General features: G+C 39.5%; 1 protein-coding gene across 1 annotated transcript in view; it reads right to left on the reverse strand.

Moving 5' to 3' along the window:
• Nucleotides 1-222: 222 nt before the first annotated feature.
• Nucleotides 223-21,170, reverse strand: part of LOC579728 — a 35,765-nt gene continuing 14,817 nt past the window's right edge. Inside the window, exons 10-18 of the mRNA XM_030978427.1 lie at nucleotides 19,144-19,340; nucleotides 11,271-18,316; nucleotides 10,504-10,791; nucleotides 9,492-9,625; nucleotides 8,897-9,060; nucleotides 8,230-8,316; nucleotides 6,288-6,417; nucleotides 5,089-5,184; nucleotides 223-3,973 (exon numbers count right to left, since the gene is read on the reverse strand). Coding sequence (XP_030834287.1) covers nucleotides 3,800-3,973; nucleotides 5,089-5,184; nucleotides 6,288-6,417; nucleotides 8,230-8,316; nucleotides 8,897-9,060; nucleotides 9,492-9,625; nucleotides 10,504-10,791; nucleotides 11,271-18,316; nucleotides 19,144-19,340 — 8,316 coding nt within the window. The 3' untranslated portion in view covers nucleotides 223-3,799. The remainder of the gene's footprint in view (nucleotides 3,974-5,088; nucleotides 5,185-6,287; nucleotides 6,418-8,229; nucleotides 8,317-8,896; nucleotides 9,061-9,491; nucleotides 9,626-10,503; nucleotides 10,792-11,270; nucleotides 18,317-19,143; nucleotides 19,341-21,170) is intronic.

The raw sequence follows: 21,170 nt of genomic DNA on the forward strand, positions 1-21,170 counted from the left end.
TGTCTAATTAGGTCATGATGTGAAAGTTGCATCAATAACCGACTTTTTATTTTATTTTTAAAGTACATGTAATTTGAATTCAATCTAGCAGCTATTCTCTCCCCCCCCCCCCCTTCTCTCTCTTTCTTTCTCAGTCTGTTCATGCAGATCTGTAGAAATGACTACGGTACTCAATTTTTGTTTTGATCGTTTGACAAATCTTCAAATGAACAGAATACAATATTGCACAAGTAAACAGTTTATTGTTCAAAAACACTATCAACCTTTTAATTTTCCTCAGAATATGAATAAATATGATCATAACTTGTTTGAATATATATTCCTATTTGAAGAAGTACACACAAAATTACAAATTCAAACAAACAAAAAGTAAAAAGAAAAAAAACATTTACACCAGGGATCTGTTAAAAAACAAAACAAAAAAAACAACAAGAAAAAGTGGAGAGATTCTGAACATACACAGTAAATCCAAATAAATTGAAATAGACGGTATTTACAGGACTGCGGTTTTACCACCCACTAACATATCAAATTTGAGTTATTTTCTCATCTTGGCAATGCAGATAAGTAATATGAAAATTAGTATCTACTAAACTTAAAAAGTACTTTTATTTGCATTGACAACTGATATAAAAATTTGTAACAAACAAGGAAACAAACAATGGGAATAACTCCTTGTTTCCTGATATATCATGATATCAACAGATACAAAAATGCACTTCAAAAAAATAAATAATAAATCACAAATGAACACTTATGATATCATTATTTTATCAGGTTTTGAGGAAGCGCTAAATAGAAAAACTAGGAATACAAAAATAAAGCTGAAATTCACTTCAACTTTCAAAATTCATCAAAGATACTTACAAGACATGAATTTTTTTTAAATAGTCTGTCGAAAAACAAACAACTAGATTTGGCAATTTTTTAGAATGACTACGATTGAATACAAGCTAAAGTAAAGAATCAATTTCAAGGATGTTGGATTCTAAGGGTTTTCAAATATCAGATTGACTGAGCTATATGTGTACAAGTTACAGCATTTAAATATTTGTGCATGCCTTCTCCCTGCCACTTTGTGCCCCAAATTCTGAAATGATCCGTGATTTTTGGTTTTCAACATTAGAGAAAAGTAAGGTATCATCTTATGCCCAATACATAGAAAACATCATTGGTAATGCTGCAACATAAATAATTTGGGAATTGCACGATTTCCCAAAGGGCAATAATAATAATAGCAGTAGAAATAACAACTATAATAATGATAAGATAATAATCTCTCTAGTAAACCAGAAACTAAGTGACAGCGATGCTAAATTTATTTGTGAGTGATTTGTCAGAGTTTGTGTGGTGTTAGCGGTGATTCAATTTATTTCAGGGCATGAAACTTTTGCGAAATCATTTAAACACACAAAAAAAACGTTAAGGCGATGTAAAATGGTAGTGATCGCCTTAATACACGTATCAGGTGGGCCCAAATTCAGATAATGATTTAAATAAGGAAACAATTACGCAGACAAAAAAAATGCCTCTACTGCAGCAACAGACTGATACTGAATCCTAGTCTGGTAGGAATGTTTTGAAAATGAAACATTTTCAAATATAAGCAAAGACACCAAGGAATATGTACAGGTACTATTATAACAATTTAAAAAAAAATCAAATTCATGAGTTACCTTTACCTTTTCACTCTGAGTTTCCCTTAGCCAAAAATAAATATACAGGGAGTTGAAATATATTTCTTTTAACACAATCAATCTAAATTTTATTTCTTATCTAACTACAGCAATCAAATAACTATTCAGAAAGGTAATTGACCTTATCACTATGCTTCAGAATGACCAAACAAACACAAATCACTTCAACCAAGTTCTCTAAACAATATTCGTTCAGTGTGAGAACAATTTTTTTGTTAAAGAATGACCAAAAAAAAATATGACAATAGTAAGGCGGAGTGCTAAAAAATACCATCAGAATTAATGTGAAATAAATTGCTTCAATTGGAACATTATAACACCTCGTTTTTTTTCAGCAAAAATGACTTTCAAAAATTAATCTTGCCTCATGCAAAAGATGACGCATGTACTGTAAGAAGTGTACAAGTGATATCACAAGTAAGAACGCAGGTAGGTGACTATTCCTTTGCTAAAGATATAATTTATCGGTCCATTGTGTACGATAAAATCTCCCATTCTGATCTAACCAAATCTAATAGGGAACATAAAGATGTGTGGAGCATAAAATCATGTCTAGTAAAACTGTATGTAATGTCTTGTAACGTAAAACCTGTTTTGTAACCTGTAAAGTAACGTGTAATGTAACATGAAACCTGTGCTGCTTTAATTACCGGTATGCTTCTAAGAGTTTTCTGTTTGAGGGTTACAATTGCAAACAACTTAACAGCAAATAAATAATCATGTTTTCAATTTCAAACATCTACACATAAACTATACAAACACTGCACTAAATGATTAACAAGCTGCATAGACAACAACAACAACACAAGCACTGAGGTATAAACATCTAGCACATAGTACTTCCATAAACTCTTGTAGAACTCTGCTAGAAATGCTTTTCAAAAACATCACATCTTTATTGCTAAAAAAAAATCAATAAGTGAACAATAATATCTATGAGCACTGTACATTTCATTTTTAACGTCGTCCTGAGAGTTTGTGTCTTCTGAGTGACCTTCAGGTCAAAGGTCGCAAGATATACAAGTCTGCCGAGGGGAGGTGGTGACCTGATACATCATGGGTTCCTAATGCATTCATCTTCAAAACAAAATAGATGTAAGCCGTCTGGTGTAATATTTAATGAAAGTAGACTAAGTTTGGCATGTATGATGTTCTCCTTGGAAACGTGACTTAACTCAAGCCAAAGCTTTGGAGAGCAATTCATAGTATGAGTTCGGGTGTCAATTCCAGGAGAATTAGTACACTCAAGTTGCGATCTTGTCAATATCAGGTACAATTATCAGAATCAGGCAAGATTGTCAATCAGATATGCAGTATGTAGGGCTTGGCTCCAACACTTTGGACTTCAAAGGAGCTTTCTTTCTCCTTGACTACCGAGTTGCAAGAACTGTTGCAACGTGATGAAGCTCATATGAATCTAGTCAAAACCTTCTTTCTTCTTTCGTCTCCATCAAAACAATTTCAAGTTGGTCCATGTCGGAAGTTACGTCCAATATAGGTCAAAATTAGTTATTCACTGCAGTAAAATTACGTAACTTCCTCATCAAGTTCATCGCCATCTCTGTTGATGTAGGAATGGCTGAACGTAGCCTAAAGGAGAAATCTGTGGCAGTTTCTGTAGCCACAGCTGCAGGGGACCTGGACCACTCCAAGGCTTCCCACAGTTGAAGTCGGCCTACTTCAGGAACTTCCTGGAGCCATTGGTGCAGGGGACCTGGACCACTCTGAGGCTTCCCACAGTTGAAGGCGGCCTACTTCAGGAACTTGGGAACTTCCTGGAGCCAAAGTTGCAGGGGATCTCTCTGAAGGACTTGTTCTGCCCAATTGAAAGTCCTGCTAGTTGAGGTCCTTGGCGGTATTGTCCATAGCCACAGCTGTAGCGGAAAGAGACAACTCGGCTTCAAGTGGCTTCTCCAACAGGGTTGGTTCCTCTAGTAGAGGTACTTGCAGCATTTCCTGGACCCACAGTTGCAAGGGATCTTGACATCCTCGACAGGGAATTCGTTGTCATAAGTGAGCTCCTCTCCCTTCGCTGTAGCAGAGCTCGATTTCTGAAAGAGACAACTCTGCTTCACTTGGCTTTTCAAACAGGGTTGGTTCCCCTAGTTGAGGTACTTGCGGCACTTCCTGGACCCACAGTTGCAAGGGATCTTAACATCCTCAATGGGGAATTTGTAGTCGTATGTGAGCTCCTCTCCCTTCGCGATGCGTCGGCTGGCAAAGATGATGATGTGTTTCTGGCCTCCGACCTCAATCACACGGGAGAAGCAGTTAGACTGGAAGAAAAGAGAGCAGAAAACAATTATTTTTCTAAATTTTGACACAAGAATGATTATCTGGTAACAGGAATCTTTGTTCTGGCATCAAGATATTGTTCTTCTTACATGTAACTGTCCAATTACTGTCTTTATCCTTTTAGAATCTTAGGCAAGTTTGTTCTACTTTTGAATGAGCATCTAATACAGTCAAACCTGCTTTAGTGACCACCTGTCAACAAAAAGCACATTTGTTTGTTTCCATTGAAAATGGTATCTCATTGAAACATGTATTAAAAGACCACTTTTTGTGTTTCCCTTGGGCGGTCGCTGTAGACAAGTTTGAATGTAGTTTAATTAGATACTTGGGATATTATAGTTTAGAATATCCTGTAATATAGTTTTTTGCGGCTTTAAACTCTTTAATTCTACATCTTTCCATAAAAATAGAAGTAAGTATTCAAACATGGTGACATTGAACACGAGAATGAAGAGAAACTCAATAGGGATGAACGTTTTGTCATAAATGTTTTATTTCAAGGAATGACGCAGAACCTTGTATTTCCTTTATTCACGATAAAATGAATTTATGATCTGGTTGTAAGCTTTCAGATTAATTGCATTAGAATCTTTTTCCTTTATAACTTAAGAGAGCCTTAAAGACATACATTTTCTTACAGTAGTCTAACAATTCTTGTTTTGATGTGTCAGTGTGCATGCAGGGATGTTATTTGTCCTCTTAGATATATGTTGATGTGGATTGTAAAGCGTACTCTTTTAATGTAAACTGCATAGAGAATTAAGTGTTTATTATTCAAACCGGGCATGGTGGCTCAGTGGTTCGAGCGCCCGCCTCATGAACGGGAGGTCGTGGGTTCGAACCCTGGCCGAGTCATACCAAAGACTTATAACAAAGGGACCTTCTGCCTTCTAGCTCGGTGCTCAGCATATTAGATTGGAGAAGGGTAGTAATAACATATTATGTTATGCAAGGCCCGCTGGAAGAGCAGTTTCATAACTGAACTGGCTACCCTGGGTAAATAAAACGTTATTATTGTTATTATTATGAGGTAAATAAATTAAAAGTTATTATTATTTCCGCTGCTATAAGTTTGAATAAAGTGTGTAATACTTACATCACATGAATGGTTGATGAAGCGAGCAGCGTTGCCGCTGGTGGTGGCATCAACAACATCAAAATCATCAATACGGAACATGTAGCATCCAATACCCTAGGACACAGAGAGAATCATTTCGTTAATGACACAAGTAAAAATGCCAACATGACACACTAAAAAATGAGAAAAATCAAACTTAAAGATTTATAAGTATGAGACAGTTTGAATGGAATCTGAGGACACGATTATATATTGTAGTCAAGTAATGAAACTTTCCCAGATGATGTTCCTAGTGATATAGACAGAGAACACCGGAGAGCTAATGAATTCAATGTATGCGAACAGGTAGATTTATTTGTATTTAGTACTTGAAGAGTATTGTTATGCCATTTGATCGTATATAAATTATTGTAAGAAAAGACTGTTATTGTAAAGGATTAAGAATAAATGACTTTGTTTTGCCACGCATCCCAGTCACCATCTATCTTTATTTTGTCTTCCTTTAAATGGTATGCCCCCCAAGAGGGACGGGCACTATAATATTAACACACACAAAAAAGAAACACAATTTGATTAGAGATGATCAACCACAAATGCACTAGATTATCATCTCTGGATTTTTTTGGGTCAAACTCGATGATAAAATGCCCATGGTCACTCTTATAAACAATGCCATTTCAAACTAAGTTATTACAAATCAATAGAAGTTGTTCAACCAAATTGAATTTAATCAATTTGGCAAATATCAAAGTTGTTCTGACGATGACAACCTAATTTTAATTAGAGGAACAGGTCAATTCAGTCAAACACTGTGGTCAGCAACGTACCAATTTAATGTAAAATGTAATTGCATTGTTCTTATAAACTTCTCATTTTAAGCAGTTTCACTCACTGACACAGTGACCCAACTGGTGTAAAAATGGTATAGCCCAATCCCTTCACAAACCCCTCAACCATGGAAGATACCACTGTGATAAGAGGGGTGCTTAACTTGCTCTCATAATATTTCTCCCTCTCTCTTACAGGTATAAGAATGGTATAGCCCAATCCCTTCACAAACCCCTCAACCATGGAAGATACCACTGTGATAAGAGGGGTGCCTACCATGCTCTCATGAAATTTCTCTCTCCCCCTCCTGGTGTAAGAATGGTATAACCCGATCCCTTCACAAACCCCTCAATCATGGAAGATACCACTGTGATGAGAGGGGTGCCTACCTTGCTCTCATAATATTTCTCCCTCTTGTCCGTGAGAATAGATCTGATGACGATCCCGCTGTACTCAATCACCATCTCCCCGGCCTCGATGAGGCGGCGGCAAAACAGACCACGCCCATGGATACCAGATCTGTAGTGGGTCAAAAAGAAGTCATTTTATTTCAATATTTCAACGTTATCTACATTTGCCACTCTCCATTCAGGTGAAAATGGGTACCTGATATGCTTGAGCGCTAGTTACTTTGGCAGCTCGGCTATAACCAGGGTAATATGTGTAAAGCGCCATGAGCGTAAGAGCCTAGCGGATACCGGCGCTATATATTATTATTATTATTAATAAAACCTCTACTGATTGGAGGACAGTTTGATAAAACCGATACAATTATTTGCAGCCTTGTAATGAAATCTTACACAGGGATTCTGTCATAATGAACACTGTTATAACACACACAAGGTAATGATAATAAAGTTATTTTGCCATTTCCAATTCTTTTTAACTAAACCAAATATGTGAGCGGCTAACTCAAAATCACTACAAAATAGCAAATCTGACAATGGGTAATTTGGGTAAAATATACTTTTATGAATAAATTAACTGCTCTTAAATTAAAAAATAATTCAGTAGATGCCATGCAGTAACCCAGAAGCGGTAAGTGTGATCAGCAAGCTTGCGATCTCTAGTTTTAGACAAGTACAAATATACTCTAAAATTATTTCTTGTAACCTATTGGTTTTGAGTCCACTGCTAACACATTTATACTTCGCGAATTTCCACCTTATACATCTTTCTTGGACAGAATCTGGAACTAAGGCTGTGCACAACAGTGTAATGAGGTACCCGAGTACACTCCCAGGCTCACAAGCGAATACTCGAATATTCGGACGCCATGTTTTTTATAATTTTTTTGATTTTTTTTTTTTTAATTTTTTTGATTTTTTTATTTTTTTTTATTTTTTTTATTTTTTTGCCACTACCATACCACTCGGCAGTTTCCCAGGTCCCTCGCCGAAAACGCATGCAATTTTACTTTGAGTTGCAGTTGAAGGCGCCGATTTAATAAGACTAATAACAGTAAACAATGCTGTTTTAAAAACCAAAGATGGCAGAATAATCCATTTTCCTCCAAGTCCAAACAGAAAACTGGACATTTGGTCCCAGTTTCTGAAAGATGAGTTTGACAGTGCTTGAGTTGGGAAACATTTTTACCAACAGTACCATGCCAGCGGCAGACGCTCTCCCTGGCACGGGTAAACGTGGGCCTGGACATTTTTTTTTTTTCGCGGCCGAATATTCGGGTACGAGAAATCGTACCCGAGTAGTTGTCAACCGTGCGGGTACTCGAACATTCGACTACCCGTCGCAGCCTTATCTGGAACACATTTGTTTTTGACAGAAGTTTTCAGAGAAAGATAGGAATCATAACAATAGTTTGGAGGCCAAAGAATCATTCCTCCAAAATAAGGAAGGTTGGCAAACTATGGAAATTTCCGATTTCAGTATCAAAATAAAATATCTAGAAGGTACAGGAGACATCAAAAATTCTGGCTACTTGGTACATTTGTTTTGATGGCTTACATATTGCCCTATACTTAACATTACAAAACAGATTACTCCTGGGGTGTTTTACAAAGACTAAGATTGACTTTAAGTTAGACTTAACTATGGCCGGCCGTTCATGCCACTAGTTGCTCTCACCATTGGTCTCTCAATTATGATCTGTAGATAATATTCTTTCCTACAATAATGAACTATCAAAAAATGTAAATTCTGTAGATTTGTGACCACGATTGGTACGTAACGTCCCTTGAGAAATCAATGCCATTAAATGATGAGAGAAAGTAGTGGCATGAATGGCTTGCCATATTTAAGTCCAACTTAAAGTGGATCTTAGTCTTTGTGAAACACTCCCATTCACTCTTATATTAGGGAATGATTGTTTACCTGTATACACCGACAGCCTCCTTAGCTGTTTGTTTGAGATGTCTGAACCTCATAGCCATGGGCAGATCTTGAAGACTGGTCGCTCTCCTGATTAAAACAAAATACAATCAAATTAACAAATAGTATTGATGGTCATACATCAAGGTAAGCTTTATGCATCATACCAAATGTCTCAAAATCATCTTCGCATCAATATTAATCTTTGTGCACTTAAAAATGGTCAAGCTTTGCACAACATGAACTACTTGTACCAAAATTATAAAGCGATTAAAATTTTTTTTTTAAATTGTTTTTACAAAATACATTGCTGATGTTGGTGGATTCTGGTTCTAGACTGTTCCGTTCCTGATGTTGAAGTTTTACTGATAATGTTAAGCTACATCTAGAAAAACTGATAATAATTTGTAGGTGACTCAATAATACTTTCCCTTTAAGAGGATCATATTTGAGACTTTGGCATGCACAGGATTATTCTATGTCAAGCAAGAGGAACCCACGTGAGTGTTCCTATTTTACATACAAACAATTTGTTTGGATGACCTTTGCTGTATATGAGAGGACTCACAGGTTTTTTTTTTCATCAATTAAATAATCAATTAAATAAATAAACTATTTTTCTATTTCTATGAAAAATTGCCAACAGCCAACATGGAAATTTGGTATTTACCTGGATGATTTATGTTGTATATCAGACGTCTCATCTTGCTGTTCAAACTCATTGAAGATTGGTCGGTTACGATGATGGGAAGCCAGGAAGTTGAAGATGTCAAAGGTCGAAGTTCGCTTGGAGACCTCTGCCCTGGCGCATCCATGTGGGTTAACCGGAGGTTCCTGATTGAAGAAAAAAAAAATGTAAGCTACTTTTCTACAGAATATGAAAAAGATCAGATAATAAATAGTAGTTTTCAAAAGGAAATTTAGAGCAAATTTCCCTATAACACTCTTCCAATTTTTAAAGATTTTCTGCCCCATCTATGTCTCTTTGGATATAATAATAATAAATAATAAAAACGTTACTTATAAAGCGCTTACCACCGAAGTCTCTAAGCGCTAAAATATATATGTTGCTAGGAACTAGAATCTTTGGCGATCCTGTATCTAATATCATCCTATAATCTCCCCCTTTCTGTATCTCTCTCTCACTCTTACCATCATGGTGAAGAAAAAAATGTTTCAGTTGCTAATTGTAATCATAGATAACAACTCCATGTGACAGAAGTTTTTTTGTTTTTAATGAATCTTAACTCTGCTACGATACTCACATCATCTTCAGCCGTCTCCTCGTGCTTGTGGAACTTGAACTTGTATTTTTGGCAGTTGCCTGCTCCGTAGAGCTGCTCCATGAGGAAGATGATGGCCTCATGATTGATACCAAGCATCTTCAGCCCCTTCACACCTGTATAGATAAGATCATAGATAGCGGGAGGGGTTGACATGTTGCAGTCATCAGTTTCAGATTAATTGCTTATGTGACTTTACTATAGCCTGGGAAGATTGCATTGATTGTGAAGCTGGTTCACATTTTACAGAATCATTAGAAAAACAAATAATAAACTGTTCTATAGGTAAGTTGCATAGAGAGAGAGAGAGAGACATGCAATAATTGAGAATATTGAATCAATTAGTTTACATGCAGTGGGAATAAAGATTGAGCTTAAATAAGGAAATAACATGGAGACCAATGTGAAAGCTAAGCTTACATATCACAGCCTTTTGAATATAATTGACTGTATCGTCTCATCATATTCTGTTTCACAAAACTTATTTTTAATTTTTTTTCTTTCACTCGTTAAGTGTCCTATATATCTTTTAATCTATAATCTTATAATCTTGCAATAATCAAGTGTAAATGTGTATAACTAAGAAATATACAACTTTCCATGGATTTATTTTCATGACTATAAAATAAACCTGTTCATGTATGAGTTACCTACATAATATTTTGCACAATAACTTTGATAGTAACTTAGTAAGATTTGCCAAACAGGTATAATTTCATTGGTTAACCAAAAACGCACAAATAAGTGACCCATGCTTTAAGGTATGGGTATGTACAGGGATGAGTTCACAAAGCGTTTTTCTCAATCAAAAATGACAAAAATCAGTGACAAATCTGCTGGTAACCAATCAGAATCAAGGACTTCAGTAGCAATATAACAAAGACTGTCATTTGTCACTGATGTCAAGTTTTGTGAAATGGGGCCCGTAGGTGTATCATTGATATGCCCAAATGAGGATATTACAGCTTTCATTGATGTTTTATAGTTTACTTACCATCGAAAGACAAATGCTTTCTCCTGGTGTTGGTGCGGAGCTCACCAGCCCTCTCTACGACCCGCCCCCACGCCTCCTCCACCGTCTCCGCCCTCGTCTCAAACCCATCATCACTCCTGATCTCAAACATGAGATGGGGTCGGTTGGACGGCCTACGGGGTGTGGTGCTTGGGCCACGCTTCTTCTCCTGCTCCATCAGGGTGAGCAGCAGGGAGGGACTGTCGTCATGGTGATCAGACTGGCCCAGGTTTGGCATGGCAGCAAAGAATGCATCGTCTGTTGACAGGCCTAGAGAGATATTTAATGAAAACATAAATTTTGCTAATGAAAAAAAATTACCAACAGATAAACTTAGTAAATAGGATAAATTTTGAGAGCTATCTAAAATTGACATATAATTTTGAATAAAATGAAGGGAGTGAATTTTTTCTCTCCAAATAACCAGATATTATTTGATTTATTGAACATTTCAGGTTCAATTTTTTCATCCCATATTACATTACATACAACAACATAAACATTGAAACTATACCACACATTTTCAGATATGGAGCAAAAATTTCTGATCTTGGTACAACTGCTTATCCTTTTCAAATTATCTTTATACTCATATATCTTTTTTAATTATATTCTAAGTGAAGTAAGAAAAATCATTTTAGACCTTGTAAATTACTTAGTATTCAACCATGTTCTCTACAATGAGAGTTGATTGTACAAATACTTGTTATAGCCAGGTGTAATGAAAAGTGAAATTAGCAGTTACTCACCAGCGAATGGATCGTAACTGGTATTGGGATTCCAACTAGATGAACCATCAGAACCTTTGGATTTCTTCTTGCTCACTTTGATCAAAGACTTGTTGCTTCGGGTCTCCTCCATGCCAAAGGTAGGGTTCTTGACACGAGCTCTCGGCACGTTGGATGGATTCTTCATTCTGACTACCGGTGTCTTGACGGGAGAAGGACTAGGGACCTTGTTGGAAGTCTCCTCCTGGTTCTCATCATCTTCGTTCTTCAAACTGCCGTAGGAGTCAAACCAGACCTTGACTTGGTGAGGGGACTTGCGCCTCTTGTTAGATCCACCAGACTTCTGCCTTGCGTACATGTGTTCTCTGTGGAACGGAGACATTGCATCGGTGTAACTAGTGAGTGGAACAATGCCAGGCTGTTGCTGAAAAGGTGGGGAAAGTGAGGATATAAAGCCAGAGAGGGAGGTGTCCATTGGGGTGGTTGGTAAGAGGGGGTTTACTGGAATTACAGGTGTAGGGCTTGGTGTGAGTGGCTGTACACCTGGTGTCACCTGCCCCATGGATGATTGGACTCCAGCCTGCTGGATGAGGGTCTGCAGGGTTTGGAGGGTTGACGATGCCATGAGGGTAGGATACGTCTGATTGATGAACGGTGCGACCTCTGGACTGGCAACACCTATCTGCGGAACGCCAAAGTTTTGGAGAAGACCGGGCTGCGGGTAAGTCTGCGGCATGATTCCTGCTAAAGCGTTGACCTGCTGGATTTGAGACACCTGGTATGACCTCTGAAGGATAGATAGATACTGTTCTTGAGCGGAGCTCGTCAAAGTATTGGTATTGGCCGTGGTGGTGACGACGGACAGAACATCAGGAGAACCGACAGTAGTGACAATGGAAGTAGCTACTAGAGCAGCCTGGGGCAAGGATTGGAAACCCTGTGGAAGGTTCATGGCGGAAGACATTCCCTGAGATGAAAGTATGCCAGGAACGGTGTTTGGGAGTAGGTTGGATATTGGTTGTCCTGTCAGAGCAATAGACTGTGCAGCTACACTTGATACACCAACTTGCATCTTCTGAGGGATTGTGCCTTGTATACTAGTAATAGCTTGTTGTGTAGCAACTGGAGTTTTAAGAATCTTGGCATTGACACCAGGTTTCAAGGCGGCGGTATTTCCCTGCCATACAACTGAACTATTTCTGGAGAAAGGTCCTCTGGTCCTTGCTTGCCTGGTATTATTAGGGAGCAATCCTGGATACCGGATCATACTAGGCCCCCGAATCCTTGGTCCCCCAGTAGGATTCCTAACACTTGTCGGCCCGTTGGAATAAATGACTTGATTTGTAGTGACATCTTTGCCAATGATCACCTTCTTGCTTCCAATGTTGGACTGCACGTGGTAGATGTTACGACCCTTTAGCTGGTTACTGCTATTCAGGTCAGATACCCCTTGTGTGGATTTGCCCAAAATATTCCATGGCGTCTGGGAAGGCAATGCAGGCTGTGTTGGGTTAGCTTCAACAGAAAGAGCCTGTGGTGGTGGTGGATCATCATTCAATCCCATGTCAACTTCCATTGACTCATCATCTGTGTAGGTAAAGGCTTCAGAAATGGCACCAGTCACTGGATCTATCTTCACAGTGACTCTCACCTGTTTCTCCGAAGAGGATGACTCTGCCATTGGGGTCTCACTGGAGGTGTCTGGCGTTTCCTGTACTTGCTTCATCTGATTCAGCTTTGGAGTTATTGCAGCCTCACCATGCATTACTACCTCATTGTTTGGCAACATATTGGTTTGCTTGGATGAGTCTCTGCTGTCTGCCAACAGTCCCTTCTTAGAAGGACTCTGTGTTCCTGACTGAGCATCTTCTCCTGGGAAACTACGTGCAACGACAGACTGTTTCCGTGGATGGACTTGTCTCTCTTCACTTCGGGAGCTAACACTTGGTTTACTGTCCAACGTTTCCTCTCCATCCTCTACTGGCTCCTCTCCAGGTTTTAATCTTTTTGCTGAGCTTCTTGTCCGCAGTCTTGGTTGATCCTGCTCAGGGCCATGATGCTCCTCATCAGAAGTGCTCGTTAATTCACCTCTCATTCTCTTCTTGCTATCATCACCAGCATTTTCATTCTCACTGTCAACAAATTGATCCTTTTCTGGTTGCTTATCCGAGAGCCTTGGTCGACCTCGTTTCCTTTTAGGCATGCCCTCTTCTTCCTGTTGTCCCTTTTCAAGGACTTCAAAATCAGCACAAGCGCCATCTCTACCCCGTTTCCTGGCTTCAATTTGGTCCCTAGAAACTTCATTGACAGATGGATACTTCCTTGGTCTCCCTCTACCCCTTGGCTTTTCACCTTCCCTTGCACTGATATGACCAACCTGGATTTGGTCTGCTACAGGATACTTTCTGGGCCTTCCTCTTCCTCTTCCTCTTCCCTTCTTTTGTACAATTTCCTCTGTATCTCCATCGTCCTCATCCTCAAGCTCTGCCGCTATGATTTCCTTCATTCTTGAACTTGACTTCCTGGACAGGCCTCTGGTTCTCATTGGTCTCCCTTCAAGCTCTTCAGCCTCAATATGATTCAGTGTTCCACATTCCTTTTCTGGACTCCATATGATATCTAAGGATTTTCTTGGTCGACCTCTTCTCCCTTTGACAGCCTCATTTTCCTTCTCCTCCTGGTCACCGTCAAACTCATCTTGCTGACTGGCATGATGGGACTTTTTTCGTGAGAATGATCTTGGACTTTTGAGACTGTCATCAGAGGAAAGTCTTCTTCTACCATCATGGGAAGTATCACTAGACTTCCTTGTCAATGAAGTTATATCATCTTCTTGTCCCTCCGGTGTTTGTTGATCATGGCAAGCATCACTTCTCTCCACATCCTCTTCTCCTGAAAACACCTGGTTGTCCGGATCCCCACTGTCAGCAATCCTCAGCAATCTAGATGAAGTAGTTCGCATGGGGTACTTCTTCCTTCCTCTGTGACCAACATCCAAGACATCTAGTTTTGAAGATGAATCATCACTCTCCAGGACATCTGATGAACTGTGACGTGTTTTCCGTTTGGTCTGGTCAGAGTTCGTGAAGGAACTTGCTATATGCGAGTCATCTCCATTCTGTAACACACTGTGAAATTTGTCTGCAGAAGTCGAATCAGCACTTGAAAGCCTGCTGCTTTTCCTCCTCTTTATGTCTCCAGCGTTCTTCTCTTCCCTCACTAAGTCTCCATCTATCAATTCATCCACTACATTTCTGGCGGAGTCCTGTTTTGTTTCCATGAATGCCTTGAAAGCATTGGCAAATTTTGGGTTGTCAAGTTTCTTAAATATGTTTCTAGATGTGGTTGGAGACCCAATCTTTTCAACTTTCTCTGGCTCTTCTTCATCTTCTAGTGTATGCTTGTGATGTCTTGAATTAAGATCAGAAGCAAATGCAGACAAAATGGGTTCTCTTTCCTGTCTTCGAAGACTCTCCCGATTATTGTTGTTTTTCCTTGTCACTGAACTTGATAGTGATGTAGCAAGTGCCTTGAAGATTGACTCGTGCTCTGGGTCTGAGCTGAGGCGTCTTGGAGGGGCGTCCTTGGCAAATATCACTGGATTGGCATTTTCTGAAACTTCCTGAGGAGATTGATGTTTCTGGGACACAACGATGCTCAGGATATCTTCCTCCCCAACTCCTTGCACTCTTAGTTCTTCTGTTAATCTCTCAAATTCTGGACTGACTTCTTTGGCTTCAACTTCGTCTTCAACATCATAGTTCCTTTTTTGCTCTTGCTTTTCAAGTACGCTTCGCTCTTCATTCACAATGTTGATTTCTTTGATTTCAGGAAATGGCGCAGATGATTCTAATTGAGCATCAACTGGAGTTACTGACCAATCACCTGCATCGTGTGGTCCTCCTGTCTTGTCTGGAGTACTGTCTTCTAAGTATCTTGCACCATGCTCAACATGATCAGGAGCCGCTGTGCTAATGTCACCATCAAATGAACGTTCTGCTGCACAACCAGTAGCGATAGGCTCATTAGTGCTTTCTTTGTTGATAGATGGCCTTTTCCCCGGAACTTCATTATTCTGTTCTGCAGGTGCCTCAGGCAAATGATTTTCTTCACTTACAGTTGATGTAAGACAACTTTTAAGACTGCCAACTGAAGCTGTCTCACTACATGGCTCACTGATTTCTATTATATTTGAGTCGTTTTCAACTGTTGATAGGATGGTAACATCAGTAGCACTCTTGTCTATCTGGGGCTCTTTTTCCATGTCTTCTGGAGAGTCTTGGGGAGTATCAGCTGGTACGTCTAGTGGTAAAGCAGATTTATCATCCTTGGTGTCTAGAATTGCAACGACATCTGGGTCACGTTTTCCTAATAATTGTACAGTTTCTACCTCATCATCACTGCTCACATCTTGTATTTCATGACAGATATCATCAGGATTTGACAAACTTTCATCATCGAGAACTGTCACAACATTGCTAGTACTGTCTGTTAAAGATTCTTTGGTTGTATTTTCTTCTTGGTCTGAGCCAGGAATATCTGGTGAACTTGGCTGAGATGCATCTTGTGACCCGAGACTCTTGAACTGCTTGGGAACATCCGTGCTGCTCAAAGAGTCAGTAGACACTGCCATCACATCAATATCAAGATCTACAGGAGATTGAGTTGGTAAATCTTGTACAGCAGTACTTTCATTTGGACTATGAGTAAGGTTTTCTGCCCGATTACTGAGGGTGCCGCTTAATGAATCAGAAGTGCCAAGTTCTCCTGGAGAAGAGGTTGGTGAATCATCTACACTGTGTATTACTATGCATCGCTGCTGTTCTTCCTCTGACACTTTTCCCACGTTTGCTTCCTCATTGCTGTTATCGTCATCTTCTCCTCTGATAGGACTCTGAACCTGATGCTGTTCATCTATAGGTGGGCATTGGCTTTCATGAAGTGGAAACTGTGGCTTGAACTGTTGCACATTTGGTTCTTCAAATGACTCTGCTGTCTTTGTATTTTGGTAGGAAGCCATCGATACTGATTGTGCAGCATCTCCTGTACATGTAGGTATTTTCATCATACTTGTCTCTTCAGTCCCGACTATAGCATCATGAGATTCAGAAGGAAAATCAACCTGTAACCCATGTCCATCTGCTTGGTCTTCAGCTCCATCTAGGCAACCTGTGCCACCATCCCTTGGTTCTTCAGGTTCTGCTAGAGTAGTTGCTGCTGAGCAGTCAGAAATTACAAGAGTGTCATCTTCTCTTGTTTTACCTTCTGGAGGTGCGACTATGTCCACCTCAAAACTGGTTACAACATTACCCACTTCCTCATCTGATTTAATTTGCCCTTGAGGTGCAATTTCCATTCCCAAATGCTCTTGTTCCTCAGGATATCCTGGGGCTGCAGTATCACTAGATTTTCCTTCTATGAGCTCTGCAGCCTCATTATTTAGACAAAGGTCATTCTGAATCTCAGGTTCTAATGTAATTTGTTCATTTGAAGGGGTGACTTCTCTTGTTTCTGCATTGGCACCAACAGACATTTTCGAGGGTGTCACTTCGCAAGGTTTTTCATTTGGTGACTCGGGTACAATGATTGGAGTGGAATCAGTTTCCATCCTAAGTCGTTCAGTGCTGGAATTCTGCTCTATTTGTTCTATAGGTCCATCAGCTCCCACAGTTTCAGCTTCTTTGATTTCAGCTGTAAGACCCTTGGTGACTTCAAAATCACGGCTGGCAAGATCAGTACCCTTTTCTTCTCTGGATCTGGCGGAAAGCTCTGAATCCGTGACCTCAGAACTTTTATCCTTCGATGGCAACCTTGGAGAAGACTCTTTCTCACTTGGACTGATAGAGACTGAGGGGAGTGATAAAGGCTGGCTCATTGCAGACTCAATATCTGGCTGATTGGGCAAAGGAGATACATTTGTTGAAAGCATACAAGAAGTCTGAGGATTGTCCAAAAACTCTCTACAGCCAGAATGTGGTGTTGTGTTCCTATGTGTGTCTGAGGCTGCCTCAGAGGAGTCATCCTCAGACTCTGGATAAGACTTTTCATGTTGGTCCAAGGCCAGCTTCACCAATTTCAACATGGGCACCTTCTTTGGGCTAATCAAGGGAGAATCTGGTTGTGTTACTTCAGGGTCATCATGAAGAGGCATGGAGGTGTCGGATGCATCTGCCACGTCAGAAGCTTCTGCTGAATCTGATGTCACTACAGAGGCCAACTGCTTGTCTTTGATGTCCACCAACTTCACATATGGCCCCTTTTTAGGGCTTGTCAAGGGGGAATCTGGTCTGATGTTGGATGAACATTCAGCAATGTCTGTTTCAATTTCTGCTTCATCATTGACTGCAACTTTTGCATGTTTTTCCTCTGTTTCCATCATACCAGCAGGACTATTTGGTTTTTCTTCCATTTCCTTGACACTATCATCCATAAACAAAGTTACTGCAGAATCTGTCTGAGGAGTACTGGTTTCTTCCTGCACTTCTTTTGACACAGCTGAAACAATATCATCCGTGTCCAAATTTGTAGGATTGGCTGAAGGCAGAGAGACAGGTTTATCAGATTGTAAGAACTTCTCGCCACTCTCAGAGAAATCGCCAAGAGCAGCATCAGAGTTCAGGCCATCAAGGTTGTCCAGATCAGCCATCATGTCCATGATGCCGTCACCATCCAGACAAGGATTCAGATTAGCATCAAGGTTCAAGGAGTCCAGGACACCATCATCCATCTCAAACAGTGATGACGTCGCAGCCAGGATATCCGCAGCATTCTGGATCTCGCTGACTGTCTGCGACCCTGCCAGAAGAGCCGCCACCTGATCAAGAGCCATCGCAGCCTCATTACTCTCCTTGGTAGCCTCCATGAGAGCATCTGCGAGGATATCGGTATCGTCATCATCCTGGACAGTCGGTTTCCTGCTGAAAGGATAGCTGCCTGGGCTGTGCTCGGTGGTGTGGTTGATTTCCTGAGGGAGCGTAGGTGAGGTCAAAGGATTGACCTCTATGATGCGCATGGTGTAGATGCAACGCCTGCAAGGATCCACGGTACTCCAGTACACCCGTGAACATCTGTTAAGATAAAATAAATGAACACTTAACATAATTGAATAGCGCATTTTCCTTTTTTAAGGGAAACAACGTGACGTAAAGTCTACAATTTGTACACAAGAGATGTTCTTAATAAATGGGAAATGAACAAATTCAGACTAGATGATATCTTTCCTTTCTCATAAATGACAAAGCAATCGCTTCTTTTACATCAATGGATCATTCATCTCTGAACTGGTCAGTATTTCCATTAGCCAACACTGTGCCGTTACATGACAATGAAATGAACTAAAATTATTGACAGCTTTATGTCATCAAATATTTTCCATGTAGTACCATCCTCAGATCATACATATGAAAACAATTGTTATATCATTGATAGTTTGACTATAAAATGTAGAGGGGTTACCCAGCAAGAAAAAATATCAATATTTAGTCAAGATCCAAGGGAATCAGGCCTTTCTCAGTGCCAGAGAGGACCCCTATGTGGCCTAGACCCTCTAAAGACCAAGAACCAAATCTTCTGCTGAGAACCAGAAGGCTAATGTTAATCTACTGATCTACATTTGCCACTCAGGTGACGTAAATGGGTACCTGGCAGAAATTAATTCCTTGAAATGCTAGAGCGCCGTAATGACAGCCGTGCTAAAGCCAGGGTAATAATCTCCCTCTGCGCCTCAGAATAGTTTACTAGATCAATGGCGCATCATAAATGCTGTAGTATTACTCAGGTGATTCTTTCTCTCGATAGAATTTGGAAAATGTCTCCATCACCCAAAAGTGATCGACTGTCAAATCTAGACAAAGATGGTCACCAAGCAAGGTCGAGGAGAACTATCAATACTTACGCAAAATCCAAAGGGAAGATTCCATTCTCAGTGTCCGAGAGGAATCCTAAGTGGCCTAGAGACTCTAGAGACCAGGAACCAATCATCACGTTGATGTTCTTAGCTTCCAGGCCCTGGGAGAATGTCCTGTTTGGTTTCATGTTGTCCAGACTGACACACACACGCCGAAGGACACCAAACAGGTCAGAACCCATGATCTAGTGAGAAATAAAATAACAGATAATAATAATAATAATAATAATAATCTGTTAAAGTCCACTCCAAATTGTAGTTAAACCGAAAATGGAAATTCTTTTTGCCCAATTGATTGTGAGCCCGGCAGCCACTGAGCCAGATCGACGTTGCTCTATCTCTTATTGTTGAACGCCAAACAAGGTAGCAGCAACTTCCGTCTTTTAACGTCTTTTGGTATGACGCGGCCGGGGTTCGAACCCACGACCTCCTGGTTGTGAGGCGTACACTCTACTGACTGAGCCAACACACCGGTCAACACCTTTAAACATATTTTTATTCATCCTTCTACAGTGTATATCAATCTTTATCTTTTACATTATACCAAGTCTTGTCAATATAAAGGCTACTACACAGTGAGACTGAAAGTTTGAATTGTAAATAACCATTCACAGGGTTGCCAGTTGGGATTTGAAAGTGGGCCTGAATATCACTAATACCGTTAACTATCTACTTTGTACACAAACAAGCCTGAAATCTGGCTTGAAATAAATTTGTTAGGACCTGAATTCAGGTTTTTGGCTTAAAACTGGCATCCCTGCACTCACTTTTACATCTCTTGGGAAATTCTGCATATGTGGGTTCATACACCATGTAATACAGAACTGCAGAGCATGCAATATTATATTACTGGGTATCATACCCGTATGTGAGCCATGCTACAGCGCATAATGTTCACAGTGGATGCGATTCCTGTCACTTCTTATAAGGTTCTTGAATGAAGAAGAAACATGGTTTCCTTGGGATCATCAACATTTCATAAGAGAATATAAATACAGTGTAGGTATAACATTTTAAATACCACACAGATAATCTCCCTGTGCCACATTGTAATTATCATGGGATAAATCAAAGGATTCAAGTTATTCAACCATTACCAGTGCAATATTAATCTATACCAGAGCTGCCAACCTTGTGCAACCAAAAAAAGAAATCATGATGGCAAAAAAAAAGGAATTTCAAGCCAAAAAAAGGAATTCATAAAAACGAAACTTACAACCACGCGCGACACACTTCCAATGCAGAAATGTTCATTCATCATGCTGTTTTTTCCATACAAGCAGGTAATTTTTTTGGTGGTTATTTTGGTATTATCGGCATTTCATTTTTTTGAGAATATTTTTCTCTTCAAGTATGTTTTAACATTAGTTTTCTATTGAATTTGTGATCAAATCACCATTTTAGGGCATTTATTTGACGGGCAGTATGTAAAAAAAAGAAAAAAAAAAAGAATTTTTTTTTTTAATTATTAAAAAAACGTATTTTATGAAGCAAAATACGGTAATTTGGAGGAAAAAACGGAGTAATTCCGGCAAAAACGGAATGGTTGGCAGCTCTGCTATACCCATGTTGAAAGGGTTGTTGGAGCTAATGAAGACTGGAAATGGGTCATTTTGCACAGCCCTTGTGTTGCACAAAGCAATCCTGTAGTAAATTGGTGCCTCTTGTTTGGTGCAAAATTGCATGTGGGTCATACGAGCGCCCGACTGTGCAGAGAGGGGGTGTTTCACAAAGATCATAAGTTGAACTTATCTCTAAGTTGGACTTAACAATTATGGAAAGCCGTTAGCATCATTTAAAATATTTTGTAAAAGTTATTTTAAAAGGCATAAAATGTTTATTCAAATCACTCATATTTTCTATTATCAAGGAGATTTCATGCTCTTGATGTGGAATTCATGAAAAGTCTAAAATACTTACTAATTTTTGCTTTTGAATATATTTTATTTTAAGGCTAGAAATGGCTCTCCATAATTTTTGAGTCCAACTTAGAATTAATATTGACTTAGGATCTT

This window comes from Strongylocentrotus purpuratus, unplaced genomic scaffold, assembly GCF_000002235.5.
Source record: "Strongylocentrotus purpuratus isolate Spur 01 unplaced genomic scaffold, Spur_5.0 spur5_scaffold_1, whole genome shotgun sequence".
Taxonomy (NCBI): Eukaryota; Metazoa; Echinodermata; class Echinoidea; order Camarodonta; family Strongylocentrotidae; genus Strongylocentrotus; species Strongylocentrotus purpuratus.